At 48.0% G+C, this 19,701-nt stretch overlaps 1 protein-coding gene across 1 annotated transcript; it reads right to left on the reverse strand.

The window, feature by feature from the left end:
• Nucleotides 1-608: 608 nt before the first annotated feature.
• On the reverse strand, nucleotides 609-19,082 carry GABRE (gamma-aminobutyric acid type A receptor subunit epsilon). Its single transcript, XM_057538495.1, has 9 exons — nucleotides 19,027-19,082; nucleotides 14,727-14,947; nucleotides 14,219-14,286; nucleotides 9,654-9,874; nucleotides 8,833-8,915; nucleotides 7,333-7,470; nucleotides 3,105-3,257; nucleotides 2,788-2,987; nucleotides 609-2,505 (listed from the first exon to the last, which is right to left on the reverse strand). Exons 1-9 carry the CDS (start codon nucleotides 19,080-19,082, stop codon nucleotides 2,140-2,142), a joined length of 1,506 nt encoding a protein of 501 aa, XP_057394478.1. The 3' UTR covers nucleotides 609-2,139.
• Nucleotides 19,083-19,701: the final 619 nt, after the last annotated feature.

Raw genomic sequence — 19,701 nt, forward strand, 5'->3', positions numbered from 1 at the left:
TCCTTGGTTCTTATTGCTGTTTCTGACTTTCCTTAGAGTTGGATGTGTCAAAGTATGCCAGGGCCAACATTTCCCAATATACCTTTAGAAAGTTTGTTTGAAGGGTAATCAACCAAGATCTCCAGGCACGCTCTAAGCCAAGACAGGGTATTAGGATTTCTGGGGTCTGGCCCCACTCCACTACTGACTGGTTGTGTGATAATAGACACTCTGCTCTGTGCCTCAGCATCCCCATCTTTAAATGGTGGTGGTGGGGAGTGTTCTGTGTCTGATGGTCTTTAGGAAACTTCTAGGTGACTAGATGAAGCTAGAATCATGGGCAAAGCAAAAGGGACATGGAGGGGAGAAGTGGCATAGGAGTAAGTAAGGGAATCAGTAAAAGGGGGCCACCCGCTTGGTCACTCTCTTCCCTTAAGTTCTGCACTGAGAGAAGGGGACATGGTATGTGTGTGGTAGGTCTGGGAGTCATGGATGGGAGAGGGTAACAGACAAATGTTTGGGTCACTGAGTTAAGATATAAAACCTGAGCTGAGAGCAAACTTGAATGCCCAAGAAACCAGCCATACCTTCTATGCTTTGCTGATATATTTATTGATATATTTCCCCTTCTCACTTGATGGTGACAAAAAGCAGATGGATCCCCATCCTACCCACCCCCCAGTAAAATACAGACACAGATTTCATTCAGCATATACAAGCATTGGGGCGTGTCCAAATTCACCTCACTGGGTTACCAGAGCCACAAGAGGTTAGATCTTAGGGGCAGTCTGAGCACCTGAGGCCCAGGAATTGAGCAGGCCAATGCTGAAATTAGGCTGCCACTCTGGGCCCTGCCACTGGGGTGCCAGCAGAGGCTATAGAATCAAATCATGGTGAAAAGAGCTGCCTAGCCCTGTCATGTGGTATAGAAGGTGACAGTGGGCTCCTGGGTAGTTTCCAGTGAGATCCACAGTCCCATAGAAATCTGTGCCTCAGGGTTCTCATCTGCAAAATGGGGATAAGAATCCTGCCCTGAATATATCACAGGGCTATGAGACTCAAAATAGAAATAATTTGTCAAAAGTGCTTTTGCAAAAGGTAAAGTGCTATACAAATTTAAGGGAATTCAATTGATTGATTGTGATTGTCAGAGTGCCCCAGGGATAGGAGTGGACTGGCTCATGGGTCCAGGGGCCAAGGAAGTGGCAAAACTCCTATGCTGTGCCTTAGCTGGGCACCAATCAATGCGGGTAATGCCCGCTGCAAAGCAGAGTTCCCTTAGTTTCTTGGCTCCAGGAAGTCACCATGGCCTAGCACCTGGGTCGGGGCTGGGAAAGTCACTGGGAAAATTACAGAAAGAGTCACAAGGGTCAAGGAGGAGGAAGAAGGTGGCATAAAAAGCAGAGGGTCATTAGTATTATCACACACAAAAATAGATACCCACTGGATGCAAGGCATTGAATTGGTACTGCAGATGAGGAATGAAGGCCAGCGGGGAAGGGAGATGGAGATGTCACAGCAGCAGAGGGAGGGATACTGTCCTCAATTGCTGACTCCCCTCCTCCTAAAGGGATAATGCCAGTGCCCGTCTATCTGCAGGGGAAGGGAGGGCAGGGAGACAGAATCAAGAATATAATGATCTGACTTAAGGATGGGGATTCCCTCCCGCTGTTAACACTGCTGCCCAGCACCTTAAGGAGGTGTCAGGAACAGGCAAGTAGCTGGTCTGTGCACTTTGAGGCTGAGGCCAGAGCTGGGCCTGGAGCACCACAAAGGCAGTACTGGGTTTCTGGGAAAAGGCAGTGGGTGTTAGCCCTTTTGGGAGATAACTAATCTGCTCATACATGGACACCATCTTAGGGAGCTGGTCACTGAGAGCCTACCTTTTGAAGCCTGAGCATCATAAATGCCCCTTGAGGAATAGAGAGGGGTGTCATTTTACTTGAAATGGGCTGCTAAGGAGATTCAGTGAATGGGCCAGGTAGGGGAGAGGGCCAGCAAGGACCAATTCCCTGCAGGCTTCTATTTGGGCAAGGGGGAAGGAGAGACACTCTCTAGTTGCTCCTGTTGCTGCTGCTGCTTTCCCCCAACTCCCTAGGAAAAGGCTGTGGGACCTCCTGGGGAACTGGGGAGGCTGCCCCACAGGGTACCAGCTGGTGCCTACAGGTTAAGGCAAACAAGCCAGTAGAGCACATTGAAGAAAAAGAAGGTGACTGGGAAAATCACTCGCGAGTAGTTATCAAGGCGGTAGACATGGATGAAGAGGCGGCCCTGCTGCCAGGTGCTGCCCTCACAAGTGGGGACCGTGCAGCAGTACTCGCACCACTTGCAACAGCCACCAGGGCGAGGGGTGCTGCCTGGCCTGACGGACTGCCGGGCTGGGCAAGATGGGCCCTCCTCTTCCTCACTCTCCTCTTCCTCACTTTCCTCCTCTTCCTCAGAGTCCTCAATGTTGCACACAAAAGCTTCTGGATGCTCGATGACACGGACACGGGAAGGGGTTGGGTCATGCGCATGGGCACGAGGCTGAAAGGAACAAGGGAAGAAGTCAGAATAAGGCACGGAAAGGTGAACCAAGCCTAGGCGCTGCCTCAGGGTTTCCTGGAGATTCCGTCCTTGGCACACTGTTTCTTGGACCCCCCAGAATTCCCACCATCACATCAGAAAGTTTACTCAACTCCCCCCAAAGCCCCAGGTTACCCCCATCACTTGGTGAGCTGGCCACCCACGTGCCATGAGTCCTAGTGCCCTCACTTGCGTGCCTCCATACGCCAAAGCCTTGCCACCACTCCCATACCCAGCTCATACATGGCGAAGTTTCGGAGAACCACGGGGTGCTGTCCGGTTGTAGGTCAGGAAGTTGAGCACAGCAAACTCCATCAGAGCACAGAAGCAGAAGATGAAGCAGATCGCAATATAGAAATCCAAGGCTGTGATATAGGAGACACGTGGGAAATTCTTCCGGGAAAAGGTGCCCAAAGTGGTCATGGTGAGTACAGAAGTGATCCCTGTGAAAGCACAGGAATGGAGGTGGGCGGAGCTACTGCTCTATATATTACACTTTGGAAAGGACCCCTGAAAATGCAATTCTGTGCCTCATGTGTATGCCCACCTTACCCACTTACCTAAAGAAGTCCTGGCTGGAGCACAGTCTTTCTTGATCCAAAAGGAAATCCAGGAGATCATCGTGGTCACAGAAGAAGGAACATAGTTTTGAAAGGCCACAAAGCCAAACCTCCTGCTCACGTTGAAGAAAAGCGTCATGACTACGTAATCGCCTGCAAGATATTTTAAAAATATCACTTCATTACAGCATTGCCATGAGGGTCTCCCACACACAAGACATGCATATTAAGGGTCCTATTGTTCAGCTCATGGGATGCCCACCACGGTCCTAGGATAGAGGCACATTAATCCAATGCCACACACGGAGGATCAGAAGAAGCCCGAGAGAAGACTCACAACAAGACCCATGGTCAGTTAAGAGCTAAGCCAGGGCTAGAACCTTAATAACTTCTTTCTCAGTTCGCTGTCCCACATCCCACATCTGTCTTACCAGGGTGGGGGACAGAATAGTCAAATGAAAGCAGTAAAATCAGTTAGGCTTCTAGATATCAGAACCACACAGCTAATGTCCAGATGGCTGACTGAGGCCTTTACAGCCACTGAGGTGCCATATCCAGTCTGCAGAATCATTGCTTTATATGCGCACTACTGACCCTTACAATGTATACTCTCAGGAAATGAACTAAAAGTGATCTGTGGTGGGGGAAGCACAGAAGCTATTCAGCCTCCTTCCTATACATTCATATGCTGGTGAAATGCCTTAGTTAGCACTGTTCCATCGATGGCCAAAAGAAATCACTTGCCTACCCCAAACCTCTGATGGTTCCCTGCTCCACAGGAGCTACAGAATCAAGTCTACACTCTGTAATCTGACACTAAAGGCTCACCAAAACCTGGCTCCAACTGACATCTTACATGAACACCCTACTCTAAGCTAACCCCATCTACTCAGATTCCCTAAGATATCATGCATATATTTATACCAATATTCATACCCTGGACTCCCTGTTCTTAGTCTATTACCCTAGCCCAAATTGAGTGTTTCAAGAAAACAGAAGAATTAGTTGAAAGTGAAAATTTCAGTCAGCCCTCTAGATGTCAGGTCTGCAGAGTATACATCCACAAGGCAGACTGAGGTCTTCGCATTCATTGGGTATCATGTCCTTGATGTTGGCTCTCAGCCTAGATAGTGATGGCTCCTACAGGACCTGATGACAACCTATATCTACAGTTGGCATCTTCTACTGTACATTTCATGTTGCCTTATACTCTGACACACCCATCCCAAACACTCTGCATGCTCACCATGACTCCAGGGATTTTGGAGTCCTTTCTGAGGCCAGAATATCCCTTTTTGCTCTCAACATCATGTTGGATTTATAATAGTTCAAATTCTGGCTCCTTAGTGAAGCTAAGCTCCAACTTTCCACCTCAGTGATGCTGTAGAATTCCCTGGCCTTGAGTTAGGTGGGTTTTTAAACCCCTTCATGACAGGGCTCATGTGAGCCCTGTTGCTACACTCCTGCCCATCCATGCACAGCACAGCCTGGAACCTAGCAGATGCTCAACAACTCTTGCTACTTCCTGGCAACAGCTTTGTAAGGCATACTAGAACACTAACCTGTTCGTGTGTCTTCCTATTTTAGAAAATAGATCACCTGCCCAGCAGGTCTGGGTATGTTGGGACTGAATGAGAAGAGCAGCCTTTCCTACTCACCTTGTCAGCACTGACACTCAAGGGGCAAGACTTCTCAGAATCTTCTGGAAAAAGGCAAGGAAGTAGCCTGGGGTCAGTTGAATACCTGTGTCCAGAATAGTAGCTTTGTGGATAGAACTCCTCCTCCAGGGCTGCTGCAGGGACCACTCGCACTTGCCTACTAGCCAGAATGTATTTATCAAGATCCTAGTTCCCTTGGCCTGGGGTCTTGACTGCAATTTAAGACAGCCCTACGCAGCTACAACCACTCCCCACAAAACTTTGCTGAGTTTATATATTCTTGTTACAACAAGATTTATTATTCTATCAGCTTTTTCTATTTTTATTTTATTTATTTCAGCAAAGAAGAACCTTCTCTACTTGTCAAGAGATGGGACTTTGTCTTTTAAGGCCAAGTGAAGGATATTAACACACACTTTCTTATTTCTGAGGAATGGAGGAGCATGGGTAAGAGAAAAAAAGATACCTGGGGCTAAGGAGCCAAAAGGGTAAAAGCTAAAGATGCTTTCTGCTCTTATCTGCTTTAGCCAGAGCACAGTTGGTCACTGCACTGTCAGAGGAACACAATCAAAGAGACTGTGTCCAGAGGACTGGGACTAGAAGGATGAGTGGAGCCAAAGCTTTGAAGAACAAGGGGGAGGAAAAAGAACTACGGTTGTATAGTCTATAAAAGAATATGACCCAGGGCTGGGACCATAATACTAGTTCTTTGATCTTGACCCTGTGGAAGACTGACTGGACTTACTGTAAGCTCAGTATTTCTAGGGAAAAAGAACTAAGTCTAATGGGTGGAAGTTCCAGAGACCTCAATTTCAGATGAACAGGGAGATTTTTCTGATGAACAGAATTGTCTAGAGAAGGAAGGAACTCCCTTGTGAGAAAGCAAAATCCTAATCATGGGTAAAATTCTATCAAAAGCTCAACAGCCAACAGTGAAAGATGACTCACTCACTGGGGGCAAGGCTGGACTCTCTGAATGCCTCCTGAAGCAGAGAGTCTCTGGTTGAAGGCCCAAGGTGGCCAGAGTAGCATGCTACCACTTCATTCTGAACCCTTAGGAGCTGAGTACACAAGTCTGTTCCAGATGGAGAGAACTGCCCAGGGACTGACTGAAAGAGTTTGGGTCCAGTCCCAACGATAACTATGATACTGAAGAAACCATGATTCAAGATCAACTCAGCTCTAGCAGAAGAGAAAGAAGCCCTTCTCCTTTCTCCCAAGAACCCTCTTCTCTCCCAGGGAGGGCTGGTGCTTACCTATTGTCATTGCTTTGGTGATGATGCTGGCTCCGGGGCTTTGTAGTCACTAGGGCGCCATTTTGAAACAATGCACAACCATCTACTAAACGGAACCACTAGTGACTTGAAAGCCCCTGGGCCTTGTCTCCTCTGCTGCTTTTTGATGATGGGTCCCCAACCTGTCTGGGGAAACTGAGGTGCAGAAAGGCAAGAGGCATGCCAATGGTTAGCTGGCAGAAGAGCAAGGGTCCTAAGTCAAAGGTAGTAGAGTTGTTTACCCAGAGCCCCCGAGAAAAAGGAAAGCATTTGTAAAGCAGCCCTCTGCCCCTGCCTAGTGCTGTGCAAGCAAAGCTCTAGCCGGATGAGCATGAGCTATCCCTCACCCAGTGACCACTTCAACAAGTAAAGAAAAAGCAGATTTTCCTCCTAGCCACATGGAAGCAAAGCAAGACGCTTCCCATGGCAAATGGCTGGTTGGGGGACTGGTTCCATCCGTATTCTGGCAACGATGAGGGCAGTGCCACCACTGCCCTGACTTGGTCAGTATGTGTGAAGAGGGTTTCCAGGGCTGCTCTGGGAGCAACGCTAGGGAGGTCCCTTGGCTCCTCATTCAGATCACCTAGGAACACAAGCAAAGACACTCACACCTAATTGGGAGCTAAAGTTTAAGAGACCCAGGGCCCTCCCCTTTAGTCCTCGTTAGGGACAAGGTCAGAAAACCAGTGATCACCATGTCCACGTTGAATCCACCATGAAGTCTTTCACAGGAATCTGTGCGTATCAGACCTGCTCCTTTAAAATAAATGTTGATACAGCAGCCACTGTAGCTGCTGAAACCTCCTCCATATTATCCCAGCCCTCACCTAGTTGATGACACAACTCAAGCCTCCACCTCCCATTAGGAAGGACTTTGCATCCCACTCAACTAGAACCACTTGGATTGCTTCTGAGTATGGAGAAGTCACATGACCTCCATTTCCCAAAGTCATCCAAGTAGGTCAGTTGTAACAAAGACTTCGAAACTGAAGGGTCTGCATGACAAACCTAGTTGCAAATTCTGACAGCAATAAAACTGAATCTACTTACCTACCCTCTCCGGGGCTTGGCAAAGCACTTACTTCTTTGCAGATGAGACTGAGATGTAGTTACAAAGTCTCAGTTTCCTCTGCAAACAGTTGTAAGTGCTTAGCATTTACAAAACAGGAGCCATGTTCTACAGTATTTTCATGGGATGATTACATAAGCATTTGGATGAATGGATGGCCACCTCCAGTCATCCCTACCACCCTCCTGGGCCTCTGCTGCTTAGCCCTGGCTCAAAGGCACACTTACCAGCTAGGGTTGTGATAGTTTCAGTCGTGTTGCTCACTCCTATAAAATCAAACTGGAAGAGCTTCCAGGAATTACTCTCATTGAGTTCAAGCTTGAAATTTTCCCACTTGTAGATGATCTCATTCTCAGGATAGGAAACTGTAAGGTAACATGGGAAGGAGAGTCATGTGAGACTGGGAAGCCCAGCTGAGGTCTCCACCAGCATGGTGTCTGACTCTGGCCTCACCAGCTGTGGGACCTTACCTCTCTTACCTCATTGCTGAAGTCCATCCAATAAGTGCATTTACTGAGCATTCCTCAGTACCACGCCCTGTGCTGGACATACAGAGACAAGCAAGGCAGGAGCCCTGCTCTCAAGCATTCACATTTTATTGAGTAAGACAGTAAGTACACATCTGTAATTGTTGGAATACCTCTGAGAAGCCTCCGCCCGTGGGAGAGTGTGGAAACAAAGAAGGGAAAGATCAGTTGGGGACACACCCAGAAAAGATTCCAGAGAGTAGGTGACATTCCCAATAAGTCTTAAAAGTCCAATAAAAACATTCTCTGTATGGATGAGGCTGAAGGGGTGAGGATGGTGTTCTCTGCACAGGAAGGTGAAAATGCCTGATGTGTTATGGAAATGTCAAAAGTTCAGGATGGCTAGCCCACAGAGGGTGGATGAGGTATGTAGGAGTAGAGAGCAGGGGCCAGTTCATGAAGGGCCTTGAGGGCTATTCTAAGCAATTTGGAATTTATCGATGAGAGTTCAGGAACGATTTGAAACTAAGAAGTGACCTAGTCTAGATGATGCTTCAGCTAGGTCACTCTAGTTTTTGTACGAGGATGGTCTGTTGACAGGCAGACCAGTTATGGGACGCCAGTTCAGTAACCTGGGCACAATAAAATGAATGAAGGCAGGATTCGAAGCTGTGGCAGTGAGAATGCAGAGAAATAGGATCGACAGAGCTTCGGGAGGGAACACCAACAGGATGTGTTGATTGAATAGATGAGGAGGTGAAGGAGAAAGAAGCATCAAAGTTCTTGGCTTGGACAACTGAGCGGGTGATGGTGCCTTTCAATGAGACAAATGGGAACACAGAAGCAACACATCTGGCTTGGGGGTAGAGGTTCAGTGGAGACCATATATTTAGTTTTGGACATGTTCAGCTTCCAAGTGAAGATGTTGCAAAGTCCAAGTGGAATACGACAAAGACCTAAACCAAGGTAGTAGTGACAGTGGAGATGGAGAGCAGACATACTTGAGATACACTTCAGAGGCCGGTGACTGAGTTGAGGTGGGGTGGACAGGAGAGGGAGGAACCCAACGTGAAGCCCAGGTTAAGCAACACAGTATTGTTAGCAGGAAAGGAGATGAGGATGGATTGGGAGGCCCTGGACAACTTTGGCACCATCTTAGGGGAAAAAGCAGAGGCAGAAAAATGTAAAGGGAAAGGATGAGAAAAAGAAGGGGCCCAGCATGATGGCTCTGGGGCCCCAGAAACCTAAGAAGGTACTCACAGCTAGAGAAAGACAGAGGGCAAGAGTGAGAATCCATTGGAAATTTGAGCATGTGGAGTGAGCATCCAGCATCAATGGTCATCCTGGAAGGGAGAAAGGAGCCTCATTAGGCTGACCCTGAACACTTAGGTATCCACCCAGCTTGGGCCTGGGGACCACCACCAATGTGTGGCAATGGTGGGAGCTGAGACAAAGAGCTCAAAGGAGAGACAAAAAGAGAGGAAGAACAGCTTGGAAATATCTGGCTACTCTGGTCTCCATCATCAGAGAAACGTATGGACTAACTTAGATGGACTTTTGCCTCTTGCCCATCCCAGCTTCAAGGACCTGCCAACACTCTCCCACTCTTTATTGCCTCCCTGCCACCTTATCACCTGTACACAACCTTTCCCAGCCAGGCATTCAAGTACCCAGCCTGGTCTTAGGTATCTTTCCAACTGCTGTGTTGCTGCTCCGCCTGGACAATTCCACCACTGTGGACGTGTCTTTACATCCAGTGCCCACTTGGGGTGGAACCGTCCACACAACGCAGTCACCGTGCTACATTCTAGTTGGGGGAACTCTGGACTTGGAGCCAAGTAACTAGATATCAGTCCAAGCTCTGCTACAAACTTGGTGTGTGGTCTTAAGCAATATCTTTTTATTTTGAGGCCTTAGTGTGTGTGTCAGTACATGAGGGGATTGAGCTCATGGTCTGGGAAAGCTGGAGGGGCCCTTAGAAGTATCATTCAGGATGAAACCTCTGCCCATGTTTCTTTGGCAAAAATTCTCAGGAGGGGAAGAAGAGTCTCAAGAGGCAAGACTCCAGAGGCTTGACATACCTGATTGTGTACAACACCTTGCCATCCTTGTGGATGCGGACCATCTGGTTCGGCATGGTGATTGAATGCTCTTGGGTCCTCTTAGAATTCCTAAAAAAGGTGTCTGGGATCCATAACAGGCTCACCAAGTTGCCATTCAGAACAAAGCTTTCAAAGCTGCCATTGAAACGAAGGCGTTCATCATACCAAGTCTGGTAGAAGGTGATGTCAATGGTGTATTCCTGGTGGCAAGGATAGAAAAGCACACATTTGGGGCTGTGCAGGCAAAGAACATTCCCATGCCATCCTGTGATGGGCCTATCAAGTAGACAGGGACCCACTTAGGTTTGCACAGAGGAAAACAGCATGAGTTTGGCTGTAGGATGTTTTCTATTTCCAGGTATTCCCAAAAGAAAAAAACATTCCTGAATGAACAACAATCTGGGAAGATGCATTTAATCCAGAAACACACAGGTGATGGCGGTTTAATTGTACAGGCTGGGCTCATCACGTCACTACTCCCTTGTAGCAGGCCAACAGCCTCTCAGCCCCCATATTTCCATAGCAAATCAAAGATCTCAGGTCAAAATCATTCTAAACATTTACAAACACACACACTTTTGATTGCATACAGTGAAGTTGCCCCTTTCAGCTTTTATTTGGGGAGCACAGATGTTAATTAACCCATGATTATTTGGTCTCTAGATATTGCATAGCCCATAAATTATTTTTTTTTGAAGATAAGGATTCAATGTAATAAAACTTTACCACTCACAGACATGCAGAGGGAGGTAGTCTGAGGTTAGAGTAGCAACTAATTAAAGAAATTTTAAGGGATTGTAGTATTTAACCAAAACATTTACAGCCAGCCCTCTGTATCTGTGGGTTACACATCTGCAGATTCAAACCCCCCCAAAAAAATTCCAGAAAGTTCCAAAAAGCAAAACTTGAATTTGTCCCTCACTCGCAACTATTTACATAGCATTTACATTGTATTTGGTGTCATAAGTAATCTAGAGATGATTTAAAGTTTACAAGAGGACGTGCATAGGTTATATGTGAATACTACACCATTTTATATAAGGGACTTGAGCATCCTCAGATTTTGGTATCTGTGGAGGGTGGGAGGTGTCCTAGAACCAATCTGCAACATATTCTGAGGGAGGATTGTACTGAGAGTTTTCTATGTACCAGACACATGCTATGTGAACAAAATTCTTATGACTGGACTCTCAAGAAGCTTACAATTCTCATTAGCCCATAAATTATTAAACATCAAAAAGAATGTTTAATAGCAAGAAGCATGAGAAGCTAGAGATCTCACCACTGGTATTGAAGAGAGAAAAAACAGACTGTAATAGAACTGCAAGCAGCTGGAACAGCAAGTACAACTATGCCAAGGTAGAACCTTGAGGGCTAGGCCAATCTCCTTTATTTTAGAGGTAGCAACACTGAGGGTCAGAGAGAAAGGAGCCTGTTCAAAGTCAAACAGTTAATGGGAACATACTGGCTCTGATGCTCAGAGCACCGTTGCCATGGCCTTGCCCTGGGACGACCTTCACCCATCTTCCTCTCCAGTGCTTACTTCACTTGCTCCAAGAATCCCTTTAGGATCAAGGTCCAGTTTTCCTCTGCAGGACCCCTAGGTCTTTCCCCTGAGTTATCCTGCATCAAACAATGAACACCAACCAGAAACCCACAACCTGGGAGGCCTGTAGAGCCCTCAATGTGGGGATGCAGAGGGTCAATACAATCCCTGCTTGCCTTTGCTGATCAGGCCAAAAGGTGGTGAGAGCCACTGCAAAATTGCAGGGAGCCAGACCCCCAGGCCGAGAATGTTCCCTGGAGGAGTCCAGAGCATCACACAGGAAAAAGCTGGCAGCCTGGCTACCATTCACATGGAAGCCCCCCGCCCTGCCTTGCCCAGCCACACCAGCCTTCACAAGTGGCCTTCAGGGTGGCTCTGCAGTCCTAAGTGGCTGGCAGTTCCCAATTGGCCTACAGAACTTCTGGGCAGCCAGAGGAAGCCTTCCCCTCTACAATCCACGCCTGGCTCCTGCTCTATGTTAGAGTGTTTCAAATGAGCATTTAATTTCTGTTTAACAAGATTCCAATTGTAACTTCACTACACATCAACTGATAACTAACGGTTCAGCTTTTCCCCAGTTTGACAAGGGGGCTTGTTTTCTCTCCCTGAGGACAAATTCTGTGCTCTACACAACCTCTGATTGACTGAAGGATGTTGGAACTCCTCCTCACCAAGCACTGGACTCTACAGAATCATCAGAGAAAAGTAGCCTGTACAAGGACTGGGACCTCCCACAGCTTTAAAGAACTATTTGGAACTATGTAGAAGGCCAGACTTCTCCGGGAAATTTAATACCACATGAGTGTTTGGAATGTTCTAAAGGCACTTGGCCCAGGCGATAGCACTATGTTACCGGCCAAAGAAAATCAAATTGTTGGCTCCTCTTTGGACCAGCTCTGTGTTGCATGCCAGGTTCGGTGACTGCTGGGTTATTAAACTGTATCTCTCAGGCTTGTCAGGTATCATCACTTCAGGTGAGACCAATGCTGCCAACATTAGTAGGCACAGAGCAAAGAGGGATAGGGTATTCAGCTACTGTGAGTAGGGCTGCTGCTCTGCTGCCACACAGGTTCTTGCAGATGATAGAAATAGGTTTCCCAAAATTGTATCTTACGCAAATAGCAAGGAGATTGTAGCCACAGATTTTCTACTACTCTTCAGGCCACTTTCTCCATCCCCCCACCAATGATCTGAAAGGTCCCTTTCCTATTAAGAGTAAACAGTGGTCATGATGGTGGACCAGAAGAACTCAACCTCTGGCTCAGAACCCAGCATTTCTTAGTTTATCAACAATTTTAATCAAACTGATTGCTAAATTCATACTCACTTAGTGGTAAGCACATTGATAACAGCAAAGAGTAAATCTGACATCAAGGGAAGAGAAAAAAAGAGCTTTAAAATGTCAACAGAAACTCCAAAAGATCTGTCTCCTCTCATGTTTCTCTTCTTCCCTGTTATTTCCCAAAAGTTTATGGCTTCCATCTTCAGCAGTTTTTCTCATGCTGTTGCTCACTCTAAGGGAAGCCACCTGCCACATTGTGAGCTGCCCTGTGGAGAGGCCCACACGGCAAGGACTGTGGAAGGCCTACAGACAGCAGCCAGAGAAGAACTGAACCCTGCCAACAACCATGTGAGAACTTGGAAGTGGATCCTCCCTTAGTCGAGTCTTCAGATGAGACCCCAGCCCCAACTGACACCTTAACTGCAGCCTTGTGAGACCCTGAAACAGAGGACCCAGCTAAGTCATGCCTGGATTCCTAACCCACAGGAGCTGTGACCTAATGACTACTTGTCATTTTAAGATACTGTGTTTCAGGGTAATTTTTTTGCATAGCCATATATAAGTACATTGTGCCTCAAGAACTAGGCAGCCAAACAAAGCATCACAGTGGGAAACCCCACTCTTCCACTCAGCCTATGTAAACACCTTGATCCTCCATGAATATTTACTTACCTTTGAGTGTCTATTTGCAAGTACCATCTCAGAGCCTAGACTCTGAGCTCACCCACTCACATGGTGCTTCTTGGGTACCAGTGTGTATGCTAAAACTGTCTGACTTGAGCCAGGTCAAGGCTATGGCTGTGATGGAGTTGGTTACCACAGCCTTCCTCATTATCAGGCTCTGCAGATGAAAGTAACATTTGCAGAACATCTTTTATAATTCGTTTGCTCAGCTAACATATACTGGGTCCCTGACATCAAGACATAGTTGAGAGAGCAAGGCAGACAGAGTACATAATTACAGTACAGTGAGGTAGAGAAGGTCAGGTAAACAAGTGTGATATAAGTTGAAGGATAAGGTAGAAAATTGGAACAATGCCATCCCAAACTGGAAATAGCTTGAACAAAGGCTCAGAAGTACAAGATAGCCTGGGAACACCCATATGCTAGTGTGACTAGTGCATGTGGTCTCTAAAGGGGTGAAAAGAAATAAAAGTAGAGCCCTGGGTTGGCTCTAGCCATGGAGAGCCTTGACTGCTAGAGTGTGGGGTTGAACTTCATGCTTTAAGCAGGGTCAGGACTGCAGGCGGTACATCACTCAGGAGGCCAGGTTAGTAGGTAGATTGGGGGGGTAGGCAGGGACCTTGTGTTTTGTATATATCAAGTGGGAGATAATGGAGGCTAACTGGGGACAGTAGTGACACTGGGATGATAGCAGCAGAAAAGGAGACAAGGAACTAGGGCAAAATTAGAGAAACAGTCCTAGAGGAAGAGTTGGTAACTACAGGCTTAAGTCCAAAAAAAATCATTATCAGAAGAAAAGAGCCATGCCACTGTGTTGTTTAAAGCTGCTTTATTATTTTTATTTTGAATGAAAGACAGGAAGATACAGTCAGGATTCTGAAGGTCTTCTTCGGGCAGCAAGGGACTTGTCCCTTTCAGCCTCCTTCTCAAGTCCATGTTGATTAAAATCTCTCCCCGCCAAAACTCTTGTTACAGACACACAGAAAAAACAAGTATGCGAAAGCCCCACTGTAATCAAAGCTCAGTACTCACCATGTCCAGGATAGAGATAGGCCCAAGGGTGTTGACAGAGAGCTCGACAGTGACCACAGTGGGCCTCTCTGTAAAGTAAGCAGAAGTGGCAGAGGTAAGTGTCAAACAGAAGCATGGGGCAGGGGAGGGTGTGGTCAGTGGGGAATAAAGGGGGTAAGGGTTGGACTACATGGTTTCAACATCCGATACCATTTCTTTCTTTATTCTTTCATGGCAAGACCCAATTCATAGACTGTTAAGAGCTGAACATACCTCGAAGGTCAATCACCTAGTCCAGTCATCTCATTTTAGAGTTGGACAAACTGAGGGTGAGAGAAGGGAAAAATCTAGACCAAGGTCAATGGCATTGCTGAGACTAGAGTTGACATCTCTTACTTGGCAGGTCAGCAACAGTTGTTCCCGCCCACATGCAGGGCACGATCACCTATACCCCAGGCCCATTCTCCACACTTAGGCCCTCAACCCTCCTCCCCTCCGGGGTGGGGGAGAACTCTGTTCTGCTACTCACCGCCAATGCCAGGGCGCAGTTTGTAGTCATAGTTATTCAAGATACCATCCAGGATTTCAGTGGCTGTTGGCATTTTGCCAAGTCTGTCATGGGTGTCAATAGCAGTGGGCTTTATTTCTTCAGGGGGGAGTTCCATATCAGGAGCCTGGGGCTTGGGTCCATAGACATCATCACCACTGGCAGAGGGTCCCTCCTCTGATTCAACATGAGGTCCTTCAATCCTAGAACATAAAAACAAACAAGTGAAGCTCTGTCCTCTGCTCCGTAGGGGACCCAGCTGGTACCTCTTGGGACAGAAGCAAACCAAAATAAGCCTGCAACCCAGGGCATAGTTAAAGAGTGACTGGTAACAGTACATTAAGAGCCAGTAACAGATTATTCTTGTGAATTTCTTCTAAAGCTGCTGCTCTCTGGGAACTTCCCATGCTATCCTTTTTTTTTATGTTCATACTTTATTTTTAAAAAATCAATAACAAAAGCAAGTTCGAGATTTTAAAAGAATTTTTAACGTAAAATCAAGAGGGTATTGGTGTATGAGCTCTGGCCAATCAGCTGCCATTACTGGCCTTGGTCTTAGTCTGCCTGACCAGTGCCACCTGGGAGCAAATGGGCCAGGATTGCTGGGGAATGCTCAGGAGAGCCACAGCACTCTCTCCTAGCGAGGGCTGGAACAGTGGGGAAATTCTGCATTTCTTTGCTTTTGGGATACTCCATTGCATTGGAGTTGGGGGCTGGGGGTAGGGGAAGCTCTGAGCAGTGAGAAGAGACAAGGACTGTCATTCAGGAAATAGATGGTCAACAGGAGTCCAACCTGAATGCCACAGCCATGCACCACAGCCAAAAAGTAATATAAAGAGTTAAACTAAAAATTTTTTAAAGCTTAAAAAAGCCATCTGCTAATGTATGAAGCTCACCGATGGTGTTAGAAATCAGGGTCATGCTACCTTTGCTGGGAGGCAGTGAGGAAGGGTGCACCAGGGGGTGTCTTGATACCAGTGTGATCATTTTCTGACAACTCATCAGCCGTGCACTTATGATCTGAGCACTTTTCTGCATATATGTTCTAATTCAATAAAAAGTATTTTGAAATCTGCAAATATATGGACCTTATTTGAATCCTGATTTTAAAAGGCAAACCATAAAAAACAAAACAAACACGACAGAACAAAAATATATTTATGACACAATAAGGGAGATTTGAATACTGACTGGTTAGTTTCTTCAGCATGAAGAAGTTATTCTAAAAATTTTGGTGTGATAGTGGTATTTTATTATGTTTTTGAAGTCCTTATGATTAGAAATACATACTAAAATAATTGCATATGAAATGATACGATGTCTGAGATTTGCTTTAAAAGAATTTAAGCTGGAAATGGAGAGTGGGTGGGATACAGAGAAAATAAGACTGGCTATGAGTTGATAATTAATGAGGCTGGTGATGGGTACATGGAGATTCACTCTACTGTTCCCTGTACTTTTATATGTCTTTGAAAAAAAATTATAATTAAAAGCTTTTTAAAAAGCCATCATCAAAATTAATCTGTGAAGTTGGAAGGCAGGAGAGTGTTTTCCTTTGGGTGTACTTGGAGGGGGAATGTGGTGAAGCTTGTGAGGGGTGGGGGAGGGGACTGGCAATGTTCTATTTCCTGGTCTAGGTGCTGGTTACATGGGCATGTTTACTTTGTAAAAATCCACTCCTGATTTTTACACTTTTATATTCTGTTACACTTCCAAAATGATTTTATTTTTACAAAAGCAGTCAGACAACTTGCTTCTTCAAATAAGGGGTTAACAGGGCAGGAGATGGGGGCATGGTCTCTGTACTGCAGACCAAGGAACTGCCAACTTGAGCAGCAAAATGCGCTTTCCTGCAGTATTTCAAGCTCTTAGAATTGCTTAACTGGCATACAGATGTGCCAAGTCTATGCCATTTCTTATGTCTGAAGTGGCTAATTCCCATTGTGGGCAAGGGAAGAACTGGGCTTGGGAAAAGCAGTTTCCGTTTCCAAATATCATATCCAGAGATGTCCTCTTTCCCTGAGGCTTTTCCCCCAGTCCTCTGAGTAGATCATGCCAGCCACCGTGGGAGGGGAGGAGGGAGAACTAGGGAACTGGCACCCTGCAAAATGAGTGACTTGAATGGGAGCAAGGCATGAGCAGGACTGGCACTGTTAGCCAAGACCACCCAAGAGCCTGCAATGACCCCTCCCAGAAGTCCAAAGCCAACAACAAAACCCCGAGGTTCGAGAGGCAAACAAACAAGCAAAGGCCCTAAGACCACCGAAGCCTTTCTGCTCCCAGACTACGTCTGCTATGAAAGTGAGATCAGAGGGTCTTGAGGTTGCTGTCATCCTACAAATAGCTTTTGTCAGTAAAAAAGTTCAAATGAACAACAACAACAAAAAAAACACCCTCATCCTGGGATCCTTGGGGTTAAGGAGCTGCTGACAATGTATACCTTTCCTCAGCTAGCCATTAAGCCCACTTTCAAAGCTAGAAATAATAGAAAAGTGAAAACACTCGTGCACTGGACTAGTGGGATCTTTCCATGGGGGCTTTTCAGGCATCCACAATCCTCTAGATGTGATGATCTAAGATGGAGGTGGATTTCTGCAACCCCTCCCCCATGGAAGATGCTCAGTCAACTAGCTGGGGAGAGGGAAGGGACCATGACAAGGGCCACTGGATTGTTTTTTTCCAAATCAGTCCTCTTTTTCGCCTTACAGATGGAGAAACTGAGGCCCAGGTGGGGGGAGGGGCTGTGCCCAAAGTCACACAAGTGATTTTAAGCTGAGCCTGGACCAGAGCGAGGTGGTTCAAGGTGGCCCTTGCCAGCACACCCCGCTGCCACCTCCCCAGCTCTTTAATGACATCACAGGTTGCCCTGCTGACACTGTCTGAACGTCAGTTACTGCAGCCCTTCCCCCTGGCTGGAAGGGTAGTTTCCATCACAACGGCCCCTATTCTCTGCTGTTTTCCTCTCTGCTCCCTCTCCCTCTTTCTGCACCCCAGACCCCTCTTCTGCCCTTACCAGTCACCGTGTCATCTCTCCCAACCAGTCCAATTCACATCTGGAGTGATGTGGATGACTGGAAATTCCTAGCACGCATTCAGAAATATTTACCAAGCCCCCTGATGAGGCCAGCAGGGAGCCCCACAGCCCCTCCCTTAAGGAGCTAAAGCATTCCGGGGTGGGGAGAGAAGCCATCTCCCCTCTCCCCCTCCCCAAAACAGAAAAGCAACACAAGCCCAGTGACATGGAGGCTTCGAGAATGCTGGAAAGATCAGGAAGCTTAGGAACTTGTGACAGTTTGTGCCCAATGGGAAATCATCTCAAAAATATGAAGCAGTCATCTTCCACCCTCAAAAGCCAGAAATGCAGGGGACAACCTTCCTGGCAAAGTCCCAGGGCCAGAAGAAGGTGTGAGGGAAGCTGGCTGCTCAGGGGAAACCTGCTGCTAGTCTTTGGAAAAGCGGAGAGGTATTGAAATGCAGGACCCAAACCACAGACCTAAGAGATTACCATTTCTGGCCTCTGGCTCCCATCTGCCCAAGACCCAGCAGGGTGTCTGGGGGGATAAGGGCGGAAGAGGGAAGCTGGCGGCAGAGGGGGGATGAGGTGGACGGCTGGGGTGGGAACTCTTAGAGGAAACCAGGGCTCCTGCCTGGGACTGGCACCAAGAGGAGCGGTGGGAAGGGAAGTAAGTAAAGTCAGAGTTGTCTGGCACAGTGCCTGGTACTCACTAGGCGCTCAGGAAAAAAAAAAAAAAAAATATATATATATATATATATATATTTTTTTTTTTTTTTTTTAAACGAGAGGACAGACTAGCCAACACTCAAACATTTTAAGCGAAGTTTCCACCCACCGCCCGCCACCTTCCCAAAGTCCCCCCAGTCCCCAGAAGCGCGAGCCTGCCCTGGCCGCTCGCCTCTTCCCACGAAAGGCTCAGAAAGGGAGGGACCTGCTCTCTCGTTCCCGAGCCGACGCGGTGGTTTGGAGAGCGGGAGTCCCGAGGAGTAGAGGGAGGGGGGACAGGAGCGGCCAGGTGACAGGCGTCCCGTCTTCCTTCCTGGGAGCCCCTTCAAGGCCCAGGGAGCCCGTCCTAGGGGGAGCGGTGTGGAGGCTGGCCGCGCGCGTCGAGGGGACGCGGGACCAGGCTAGACCGTGCGAGGGCCAGGGGCAGGGTGGGCGCGGGGCTCGAGGAACACGGGGTGCGGGGGTCTCAGGAGCCGGCCTTGCTCCCGGAGAGAGGGAGCTGGGCTCGGAGGGCTCCTGGGTCCTGGGTTGGAGACTTACCTCGACGGAAGGATTACGAACGTGCCCAGGAGGATCAGGAGAACTTTGGTCAACATCGTGGCGGGGACCGGCGCGACCACCTGTGCGGAGGTCGCTGCGCAACGTCTGGCCGCACTGAGCGCGGTGTGGAGGGTTTTGTTGGGCTCCAACTTTCACTCCTCCCACTTGCCCCGCCCCGCGCCCCCCATCCTGGCCCCGCCCCCTAAGCCCCGATGGAAATCTCCGACGAAGTGTTTGCTGCTGCGGAGGGAGGGGTAGGCTCCAGCGGGCGTGGGGAGGAGGAGGGAGAGGAGGAAGGAGCCCTGTCGCCAAGGCCCCCCGCCCCGCGCCGCCACCACCGCAGCGCTGCCAGACAGCCAGGAGCGGGGGACGCGGGGGAGGGAGGAGGAGGCGAGCCTGCGGTGTGCGGGCCCCAGGCGGGGAAACCGGCGGCCCGCCGCTGCGACTGGGAGAGAGACTGCAGACCTGGGCCTGGCAGGGGCAAGGTGGGGGGCTGCGACCCCCTCCAGCCCGCTGGTGCGCATTGGGGTCAGACTGTGGCTTCCAGCCCTTGGCTCCCCCCACCACCTGTTGCATCTCATCACTTTCCCAAGTCCCCGGACCTCTGAGATTTGCCCACCCTCACTACACACCTTCCAGTCCTTCAGAGCACAGCCTTTCACATCCAAAGGAAGC

Source organism: Balaenoptera acutorostrata, chromosome X (assembly GCF_949987535.1).
Source record: "Balaenoptera acutorostrata chromosome X, mBalAcu1.1, whole genome shotgun sequence".
In the NCBI taxonomy this organism is placed as follows: domain Eukaryota; kingdom Metazoa; phylum Chordata; class Mammalia; order Artiodactyla; family Balaenopteridae; genus Balaenoptera; species Balaenoptera acutorostrata.

Coding starts and splice junctions, on each gene's coding strand:
- GABRE (XM_057538495.1), bottom strand. CDS start 19,082: ATGTTGACCAAAGTTCTCCTGATCCTCCTGGGCACGTTCGTAATCCTT. Junction 3,258..7,332: donor AACTATCACAACCCTAGCTG/GTAAGTGTGCCT, acceptor AATATCTTGCAG/GCGATTACGTAGTCATGACG. Junction 2,988..3,104: donor TCCAGCCAGGACTTCTTTAG/GTAAGTGGGTAA, acceptor GTGCTTTCACAG/GGATCACTTCTGTACTCACC.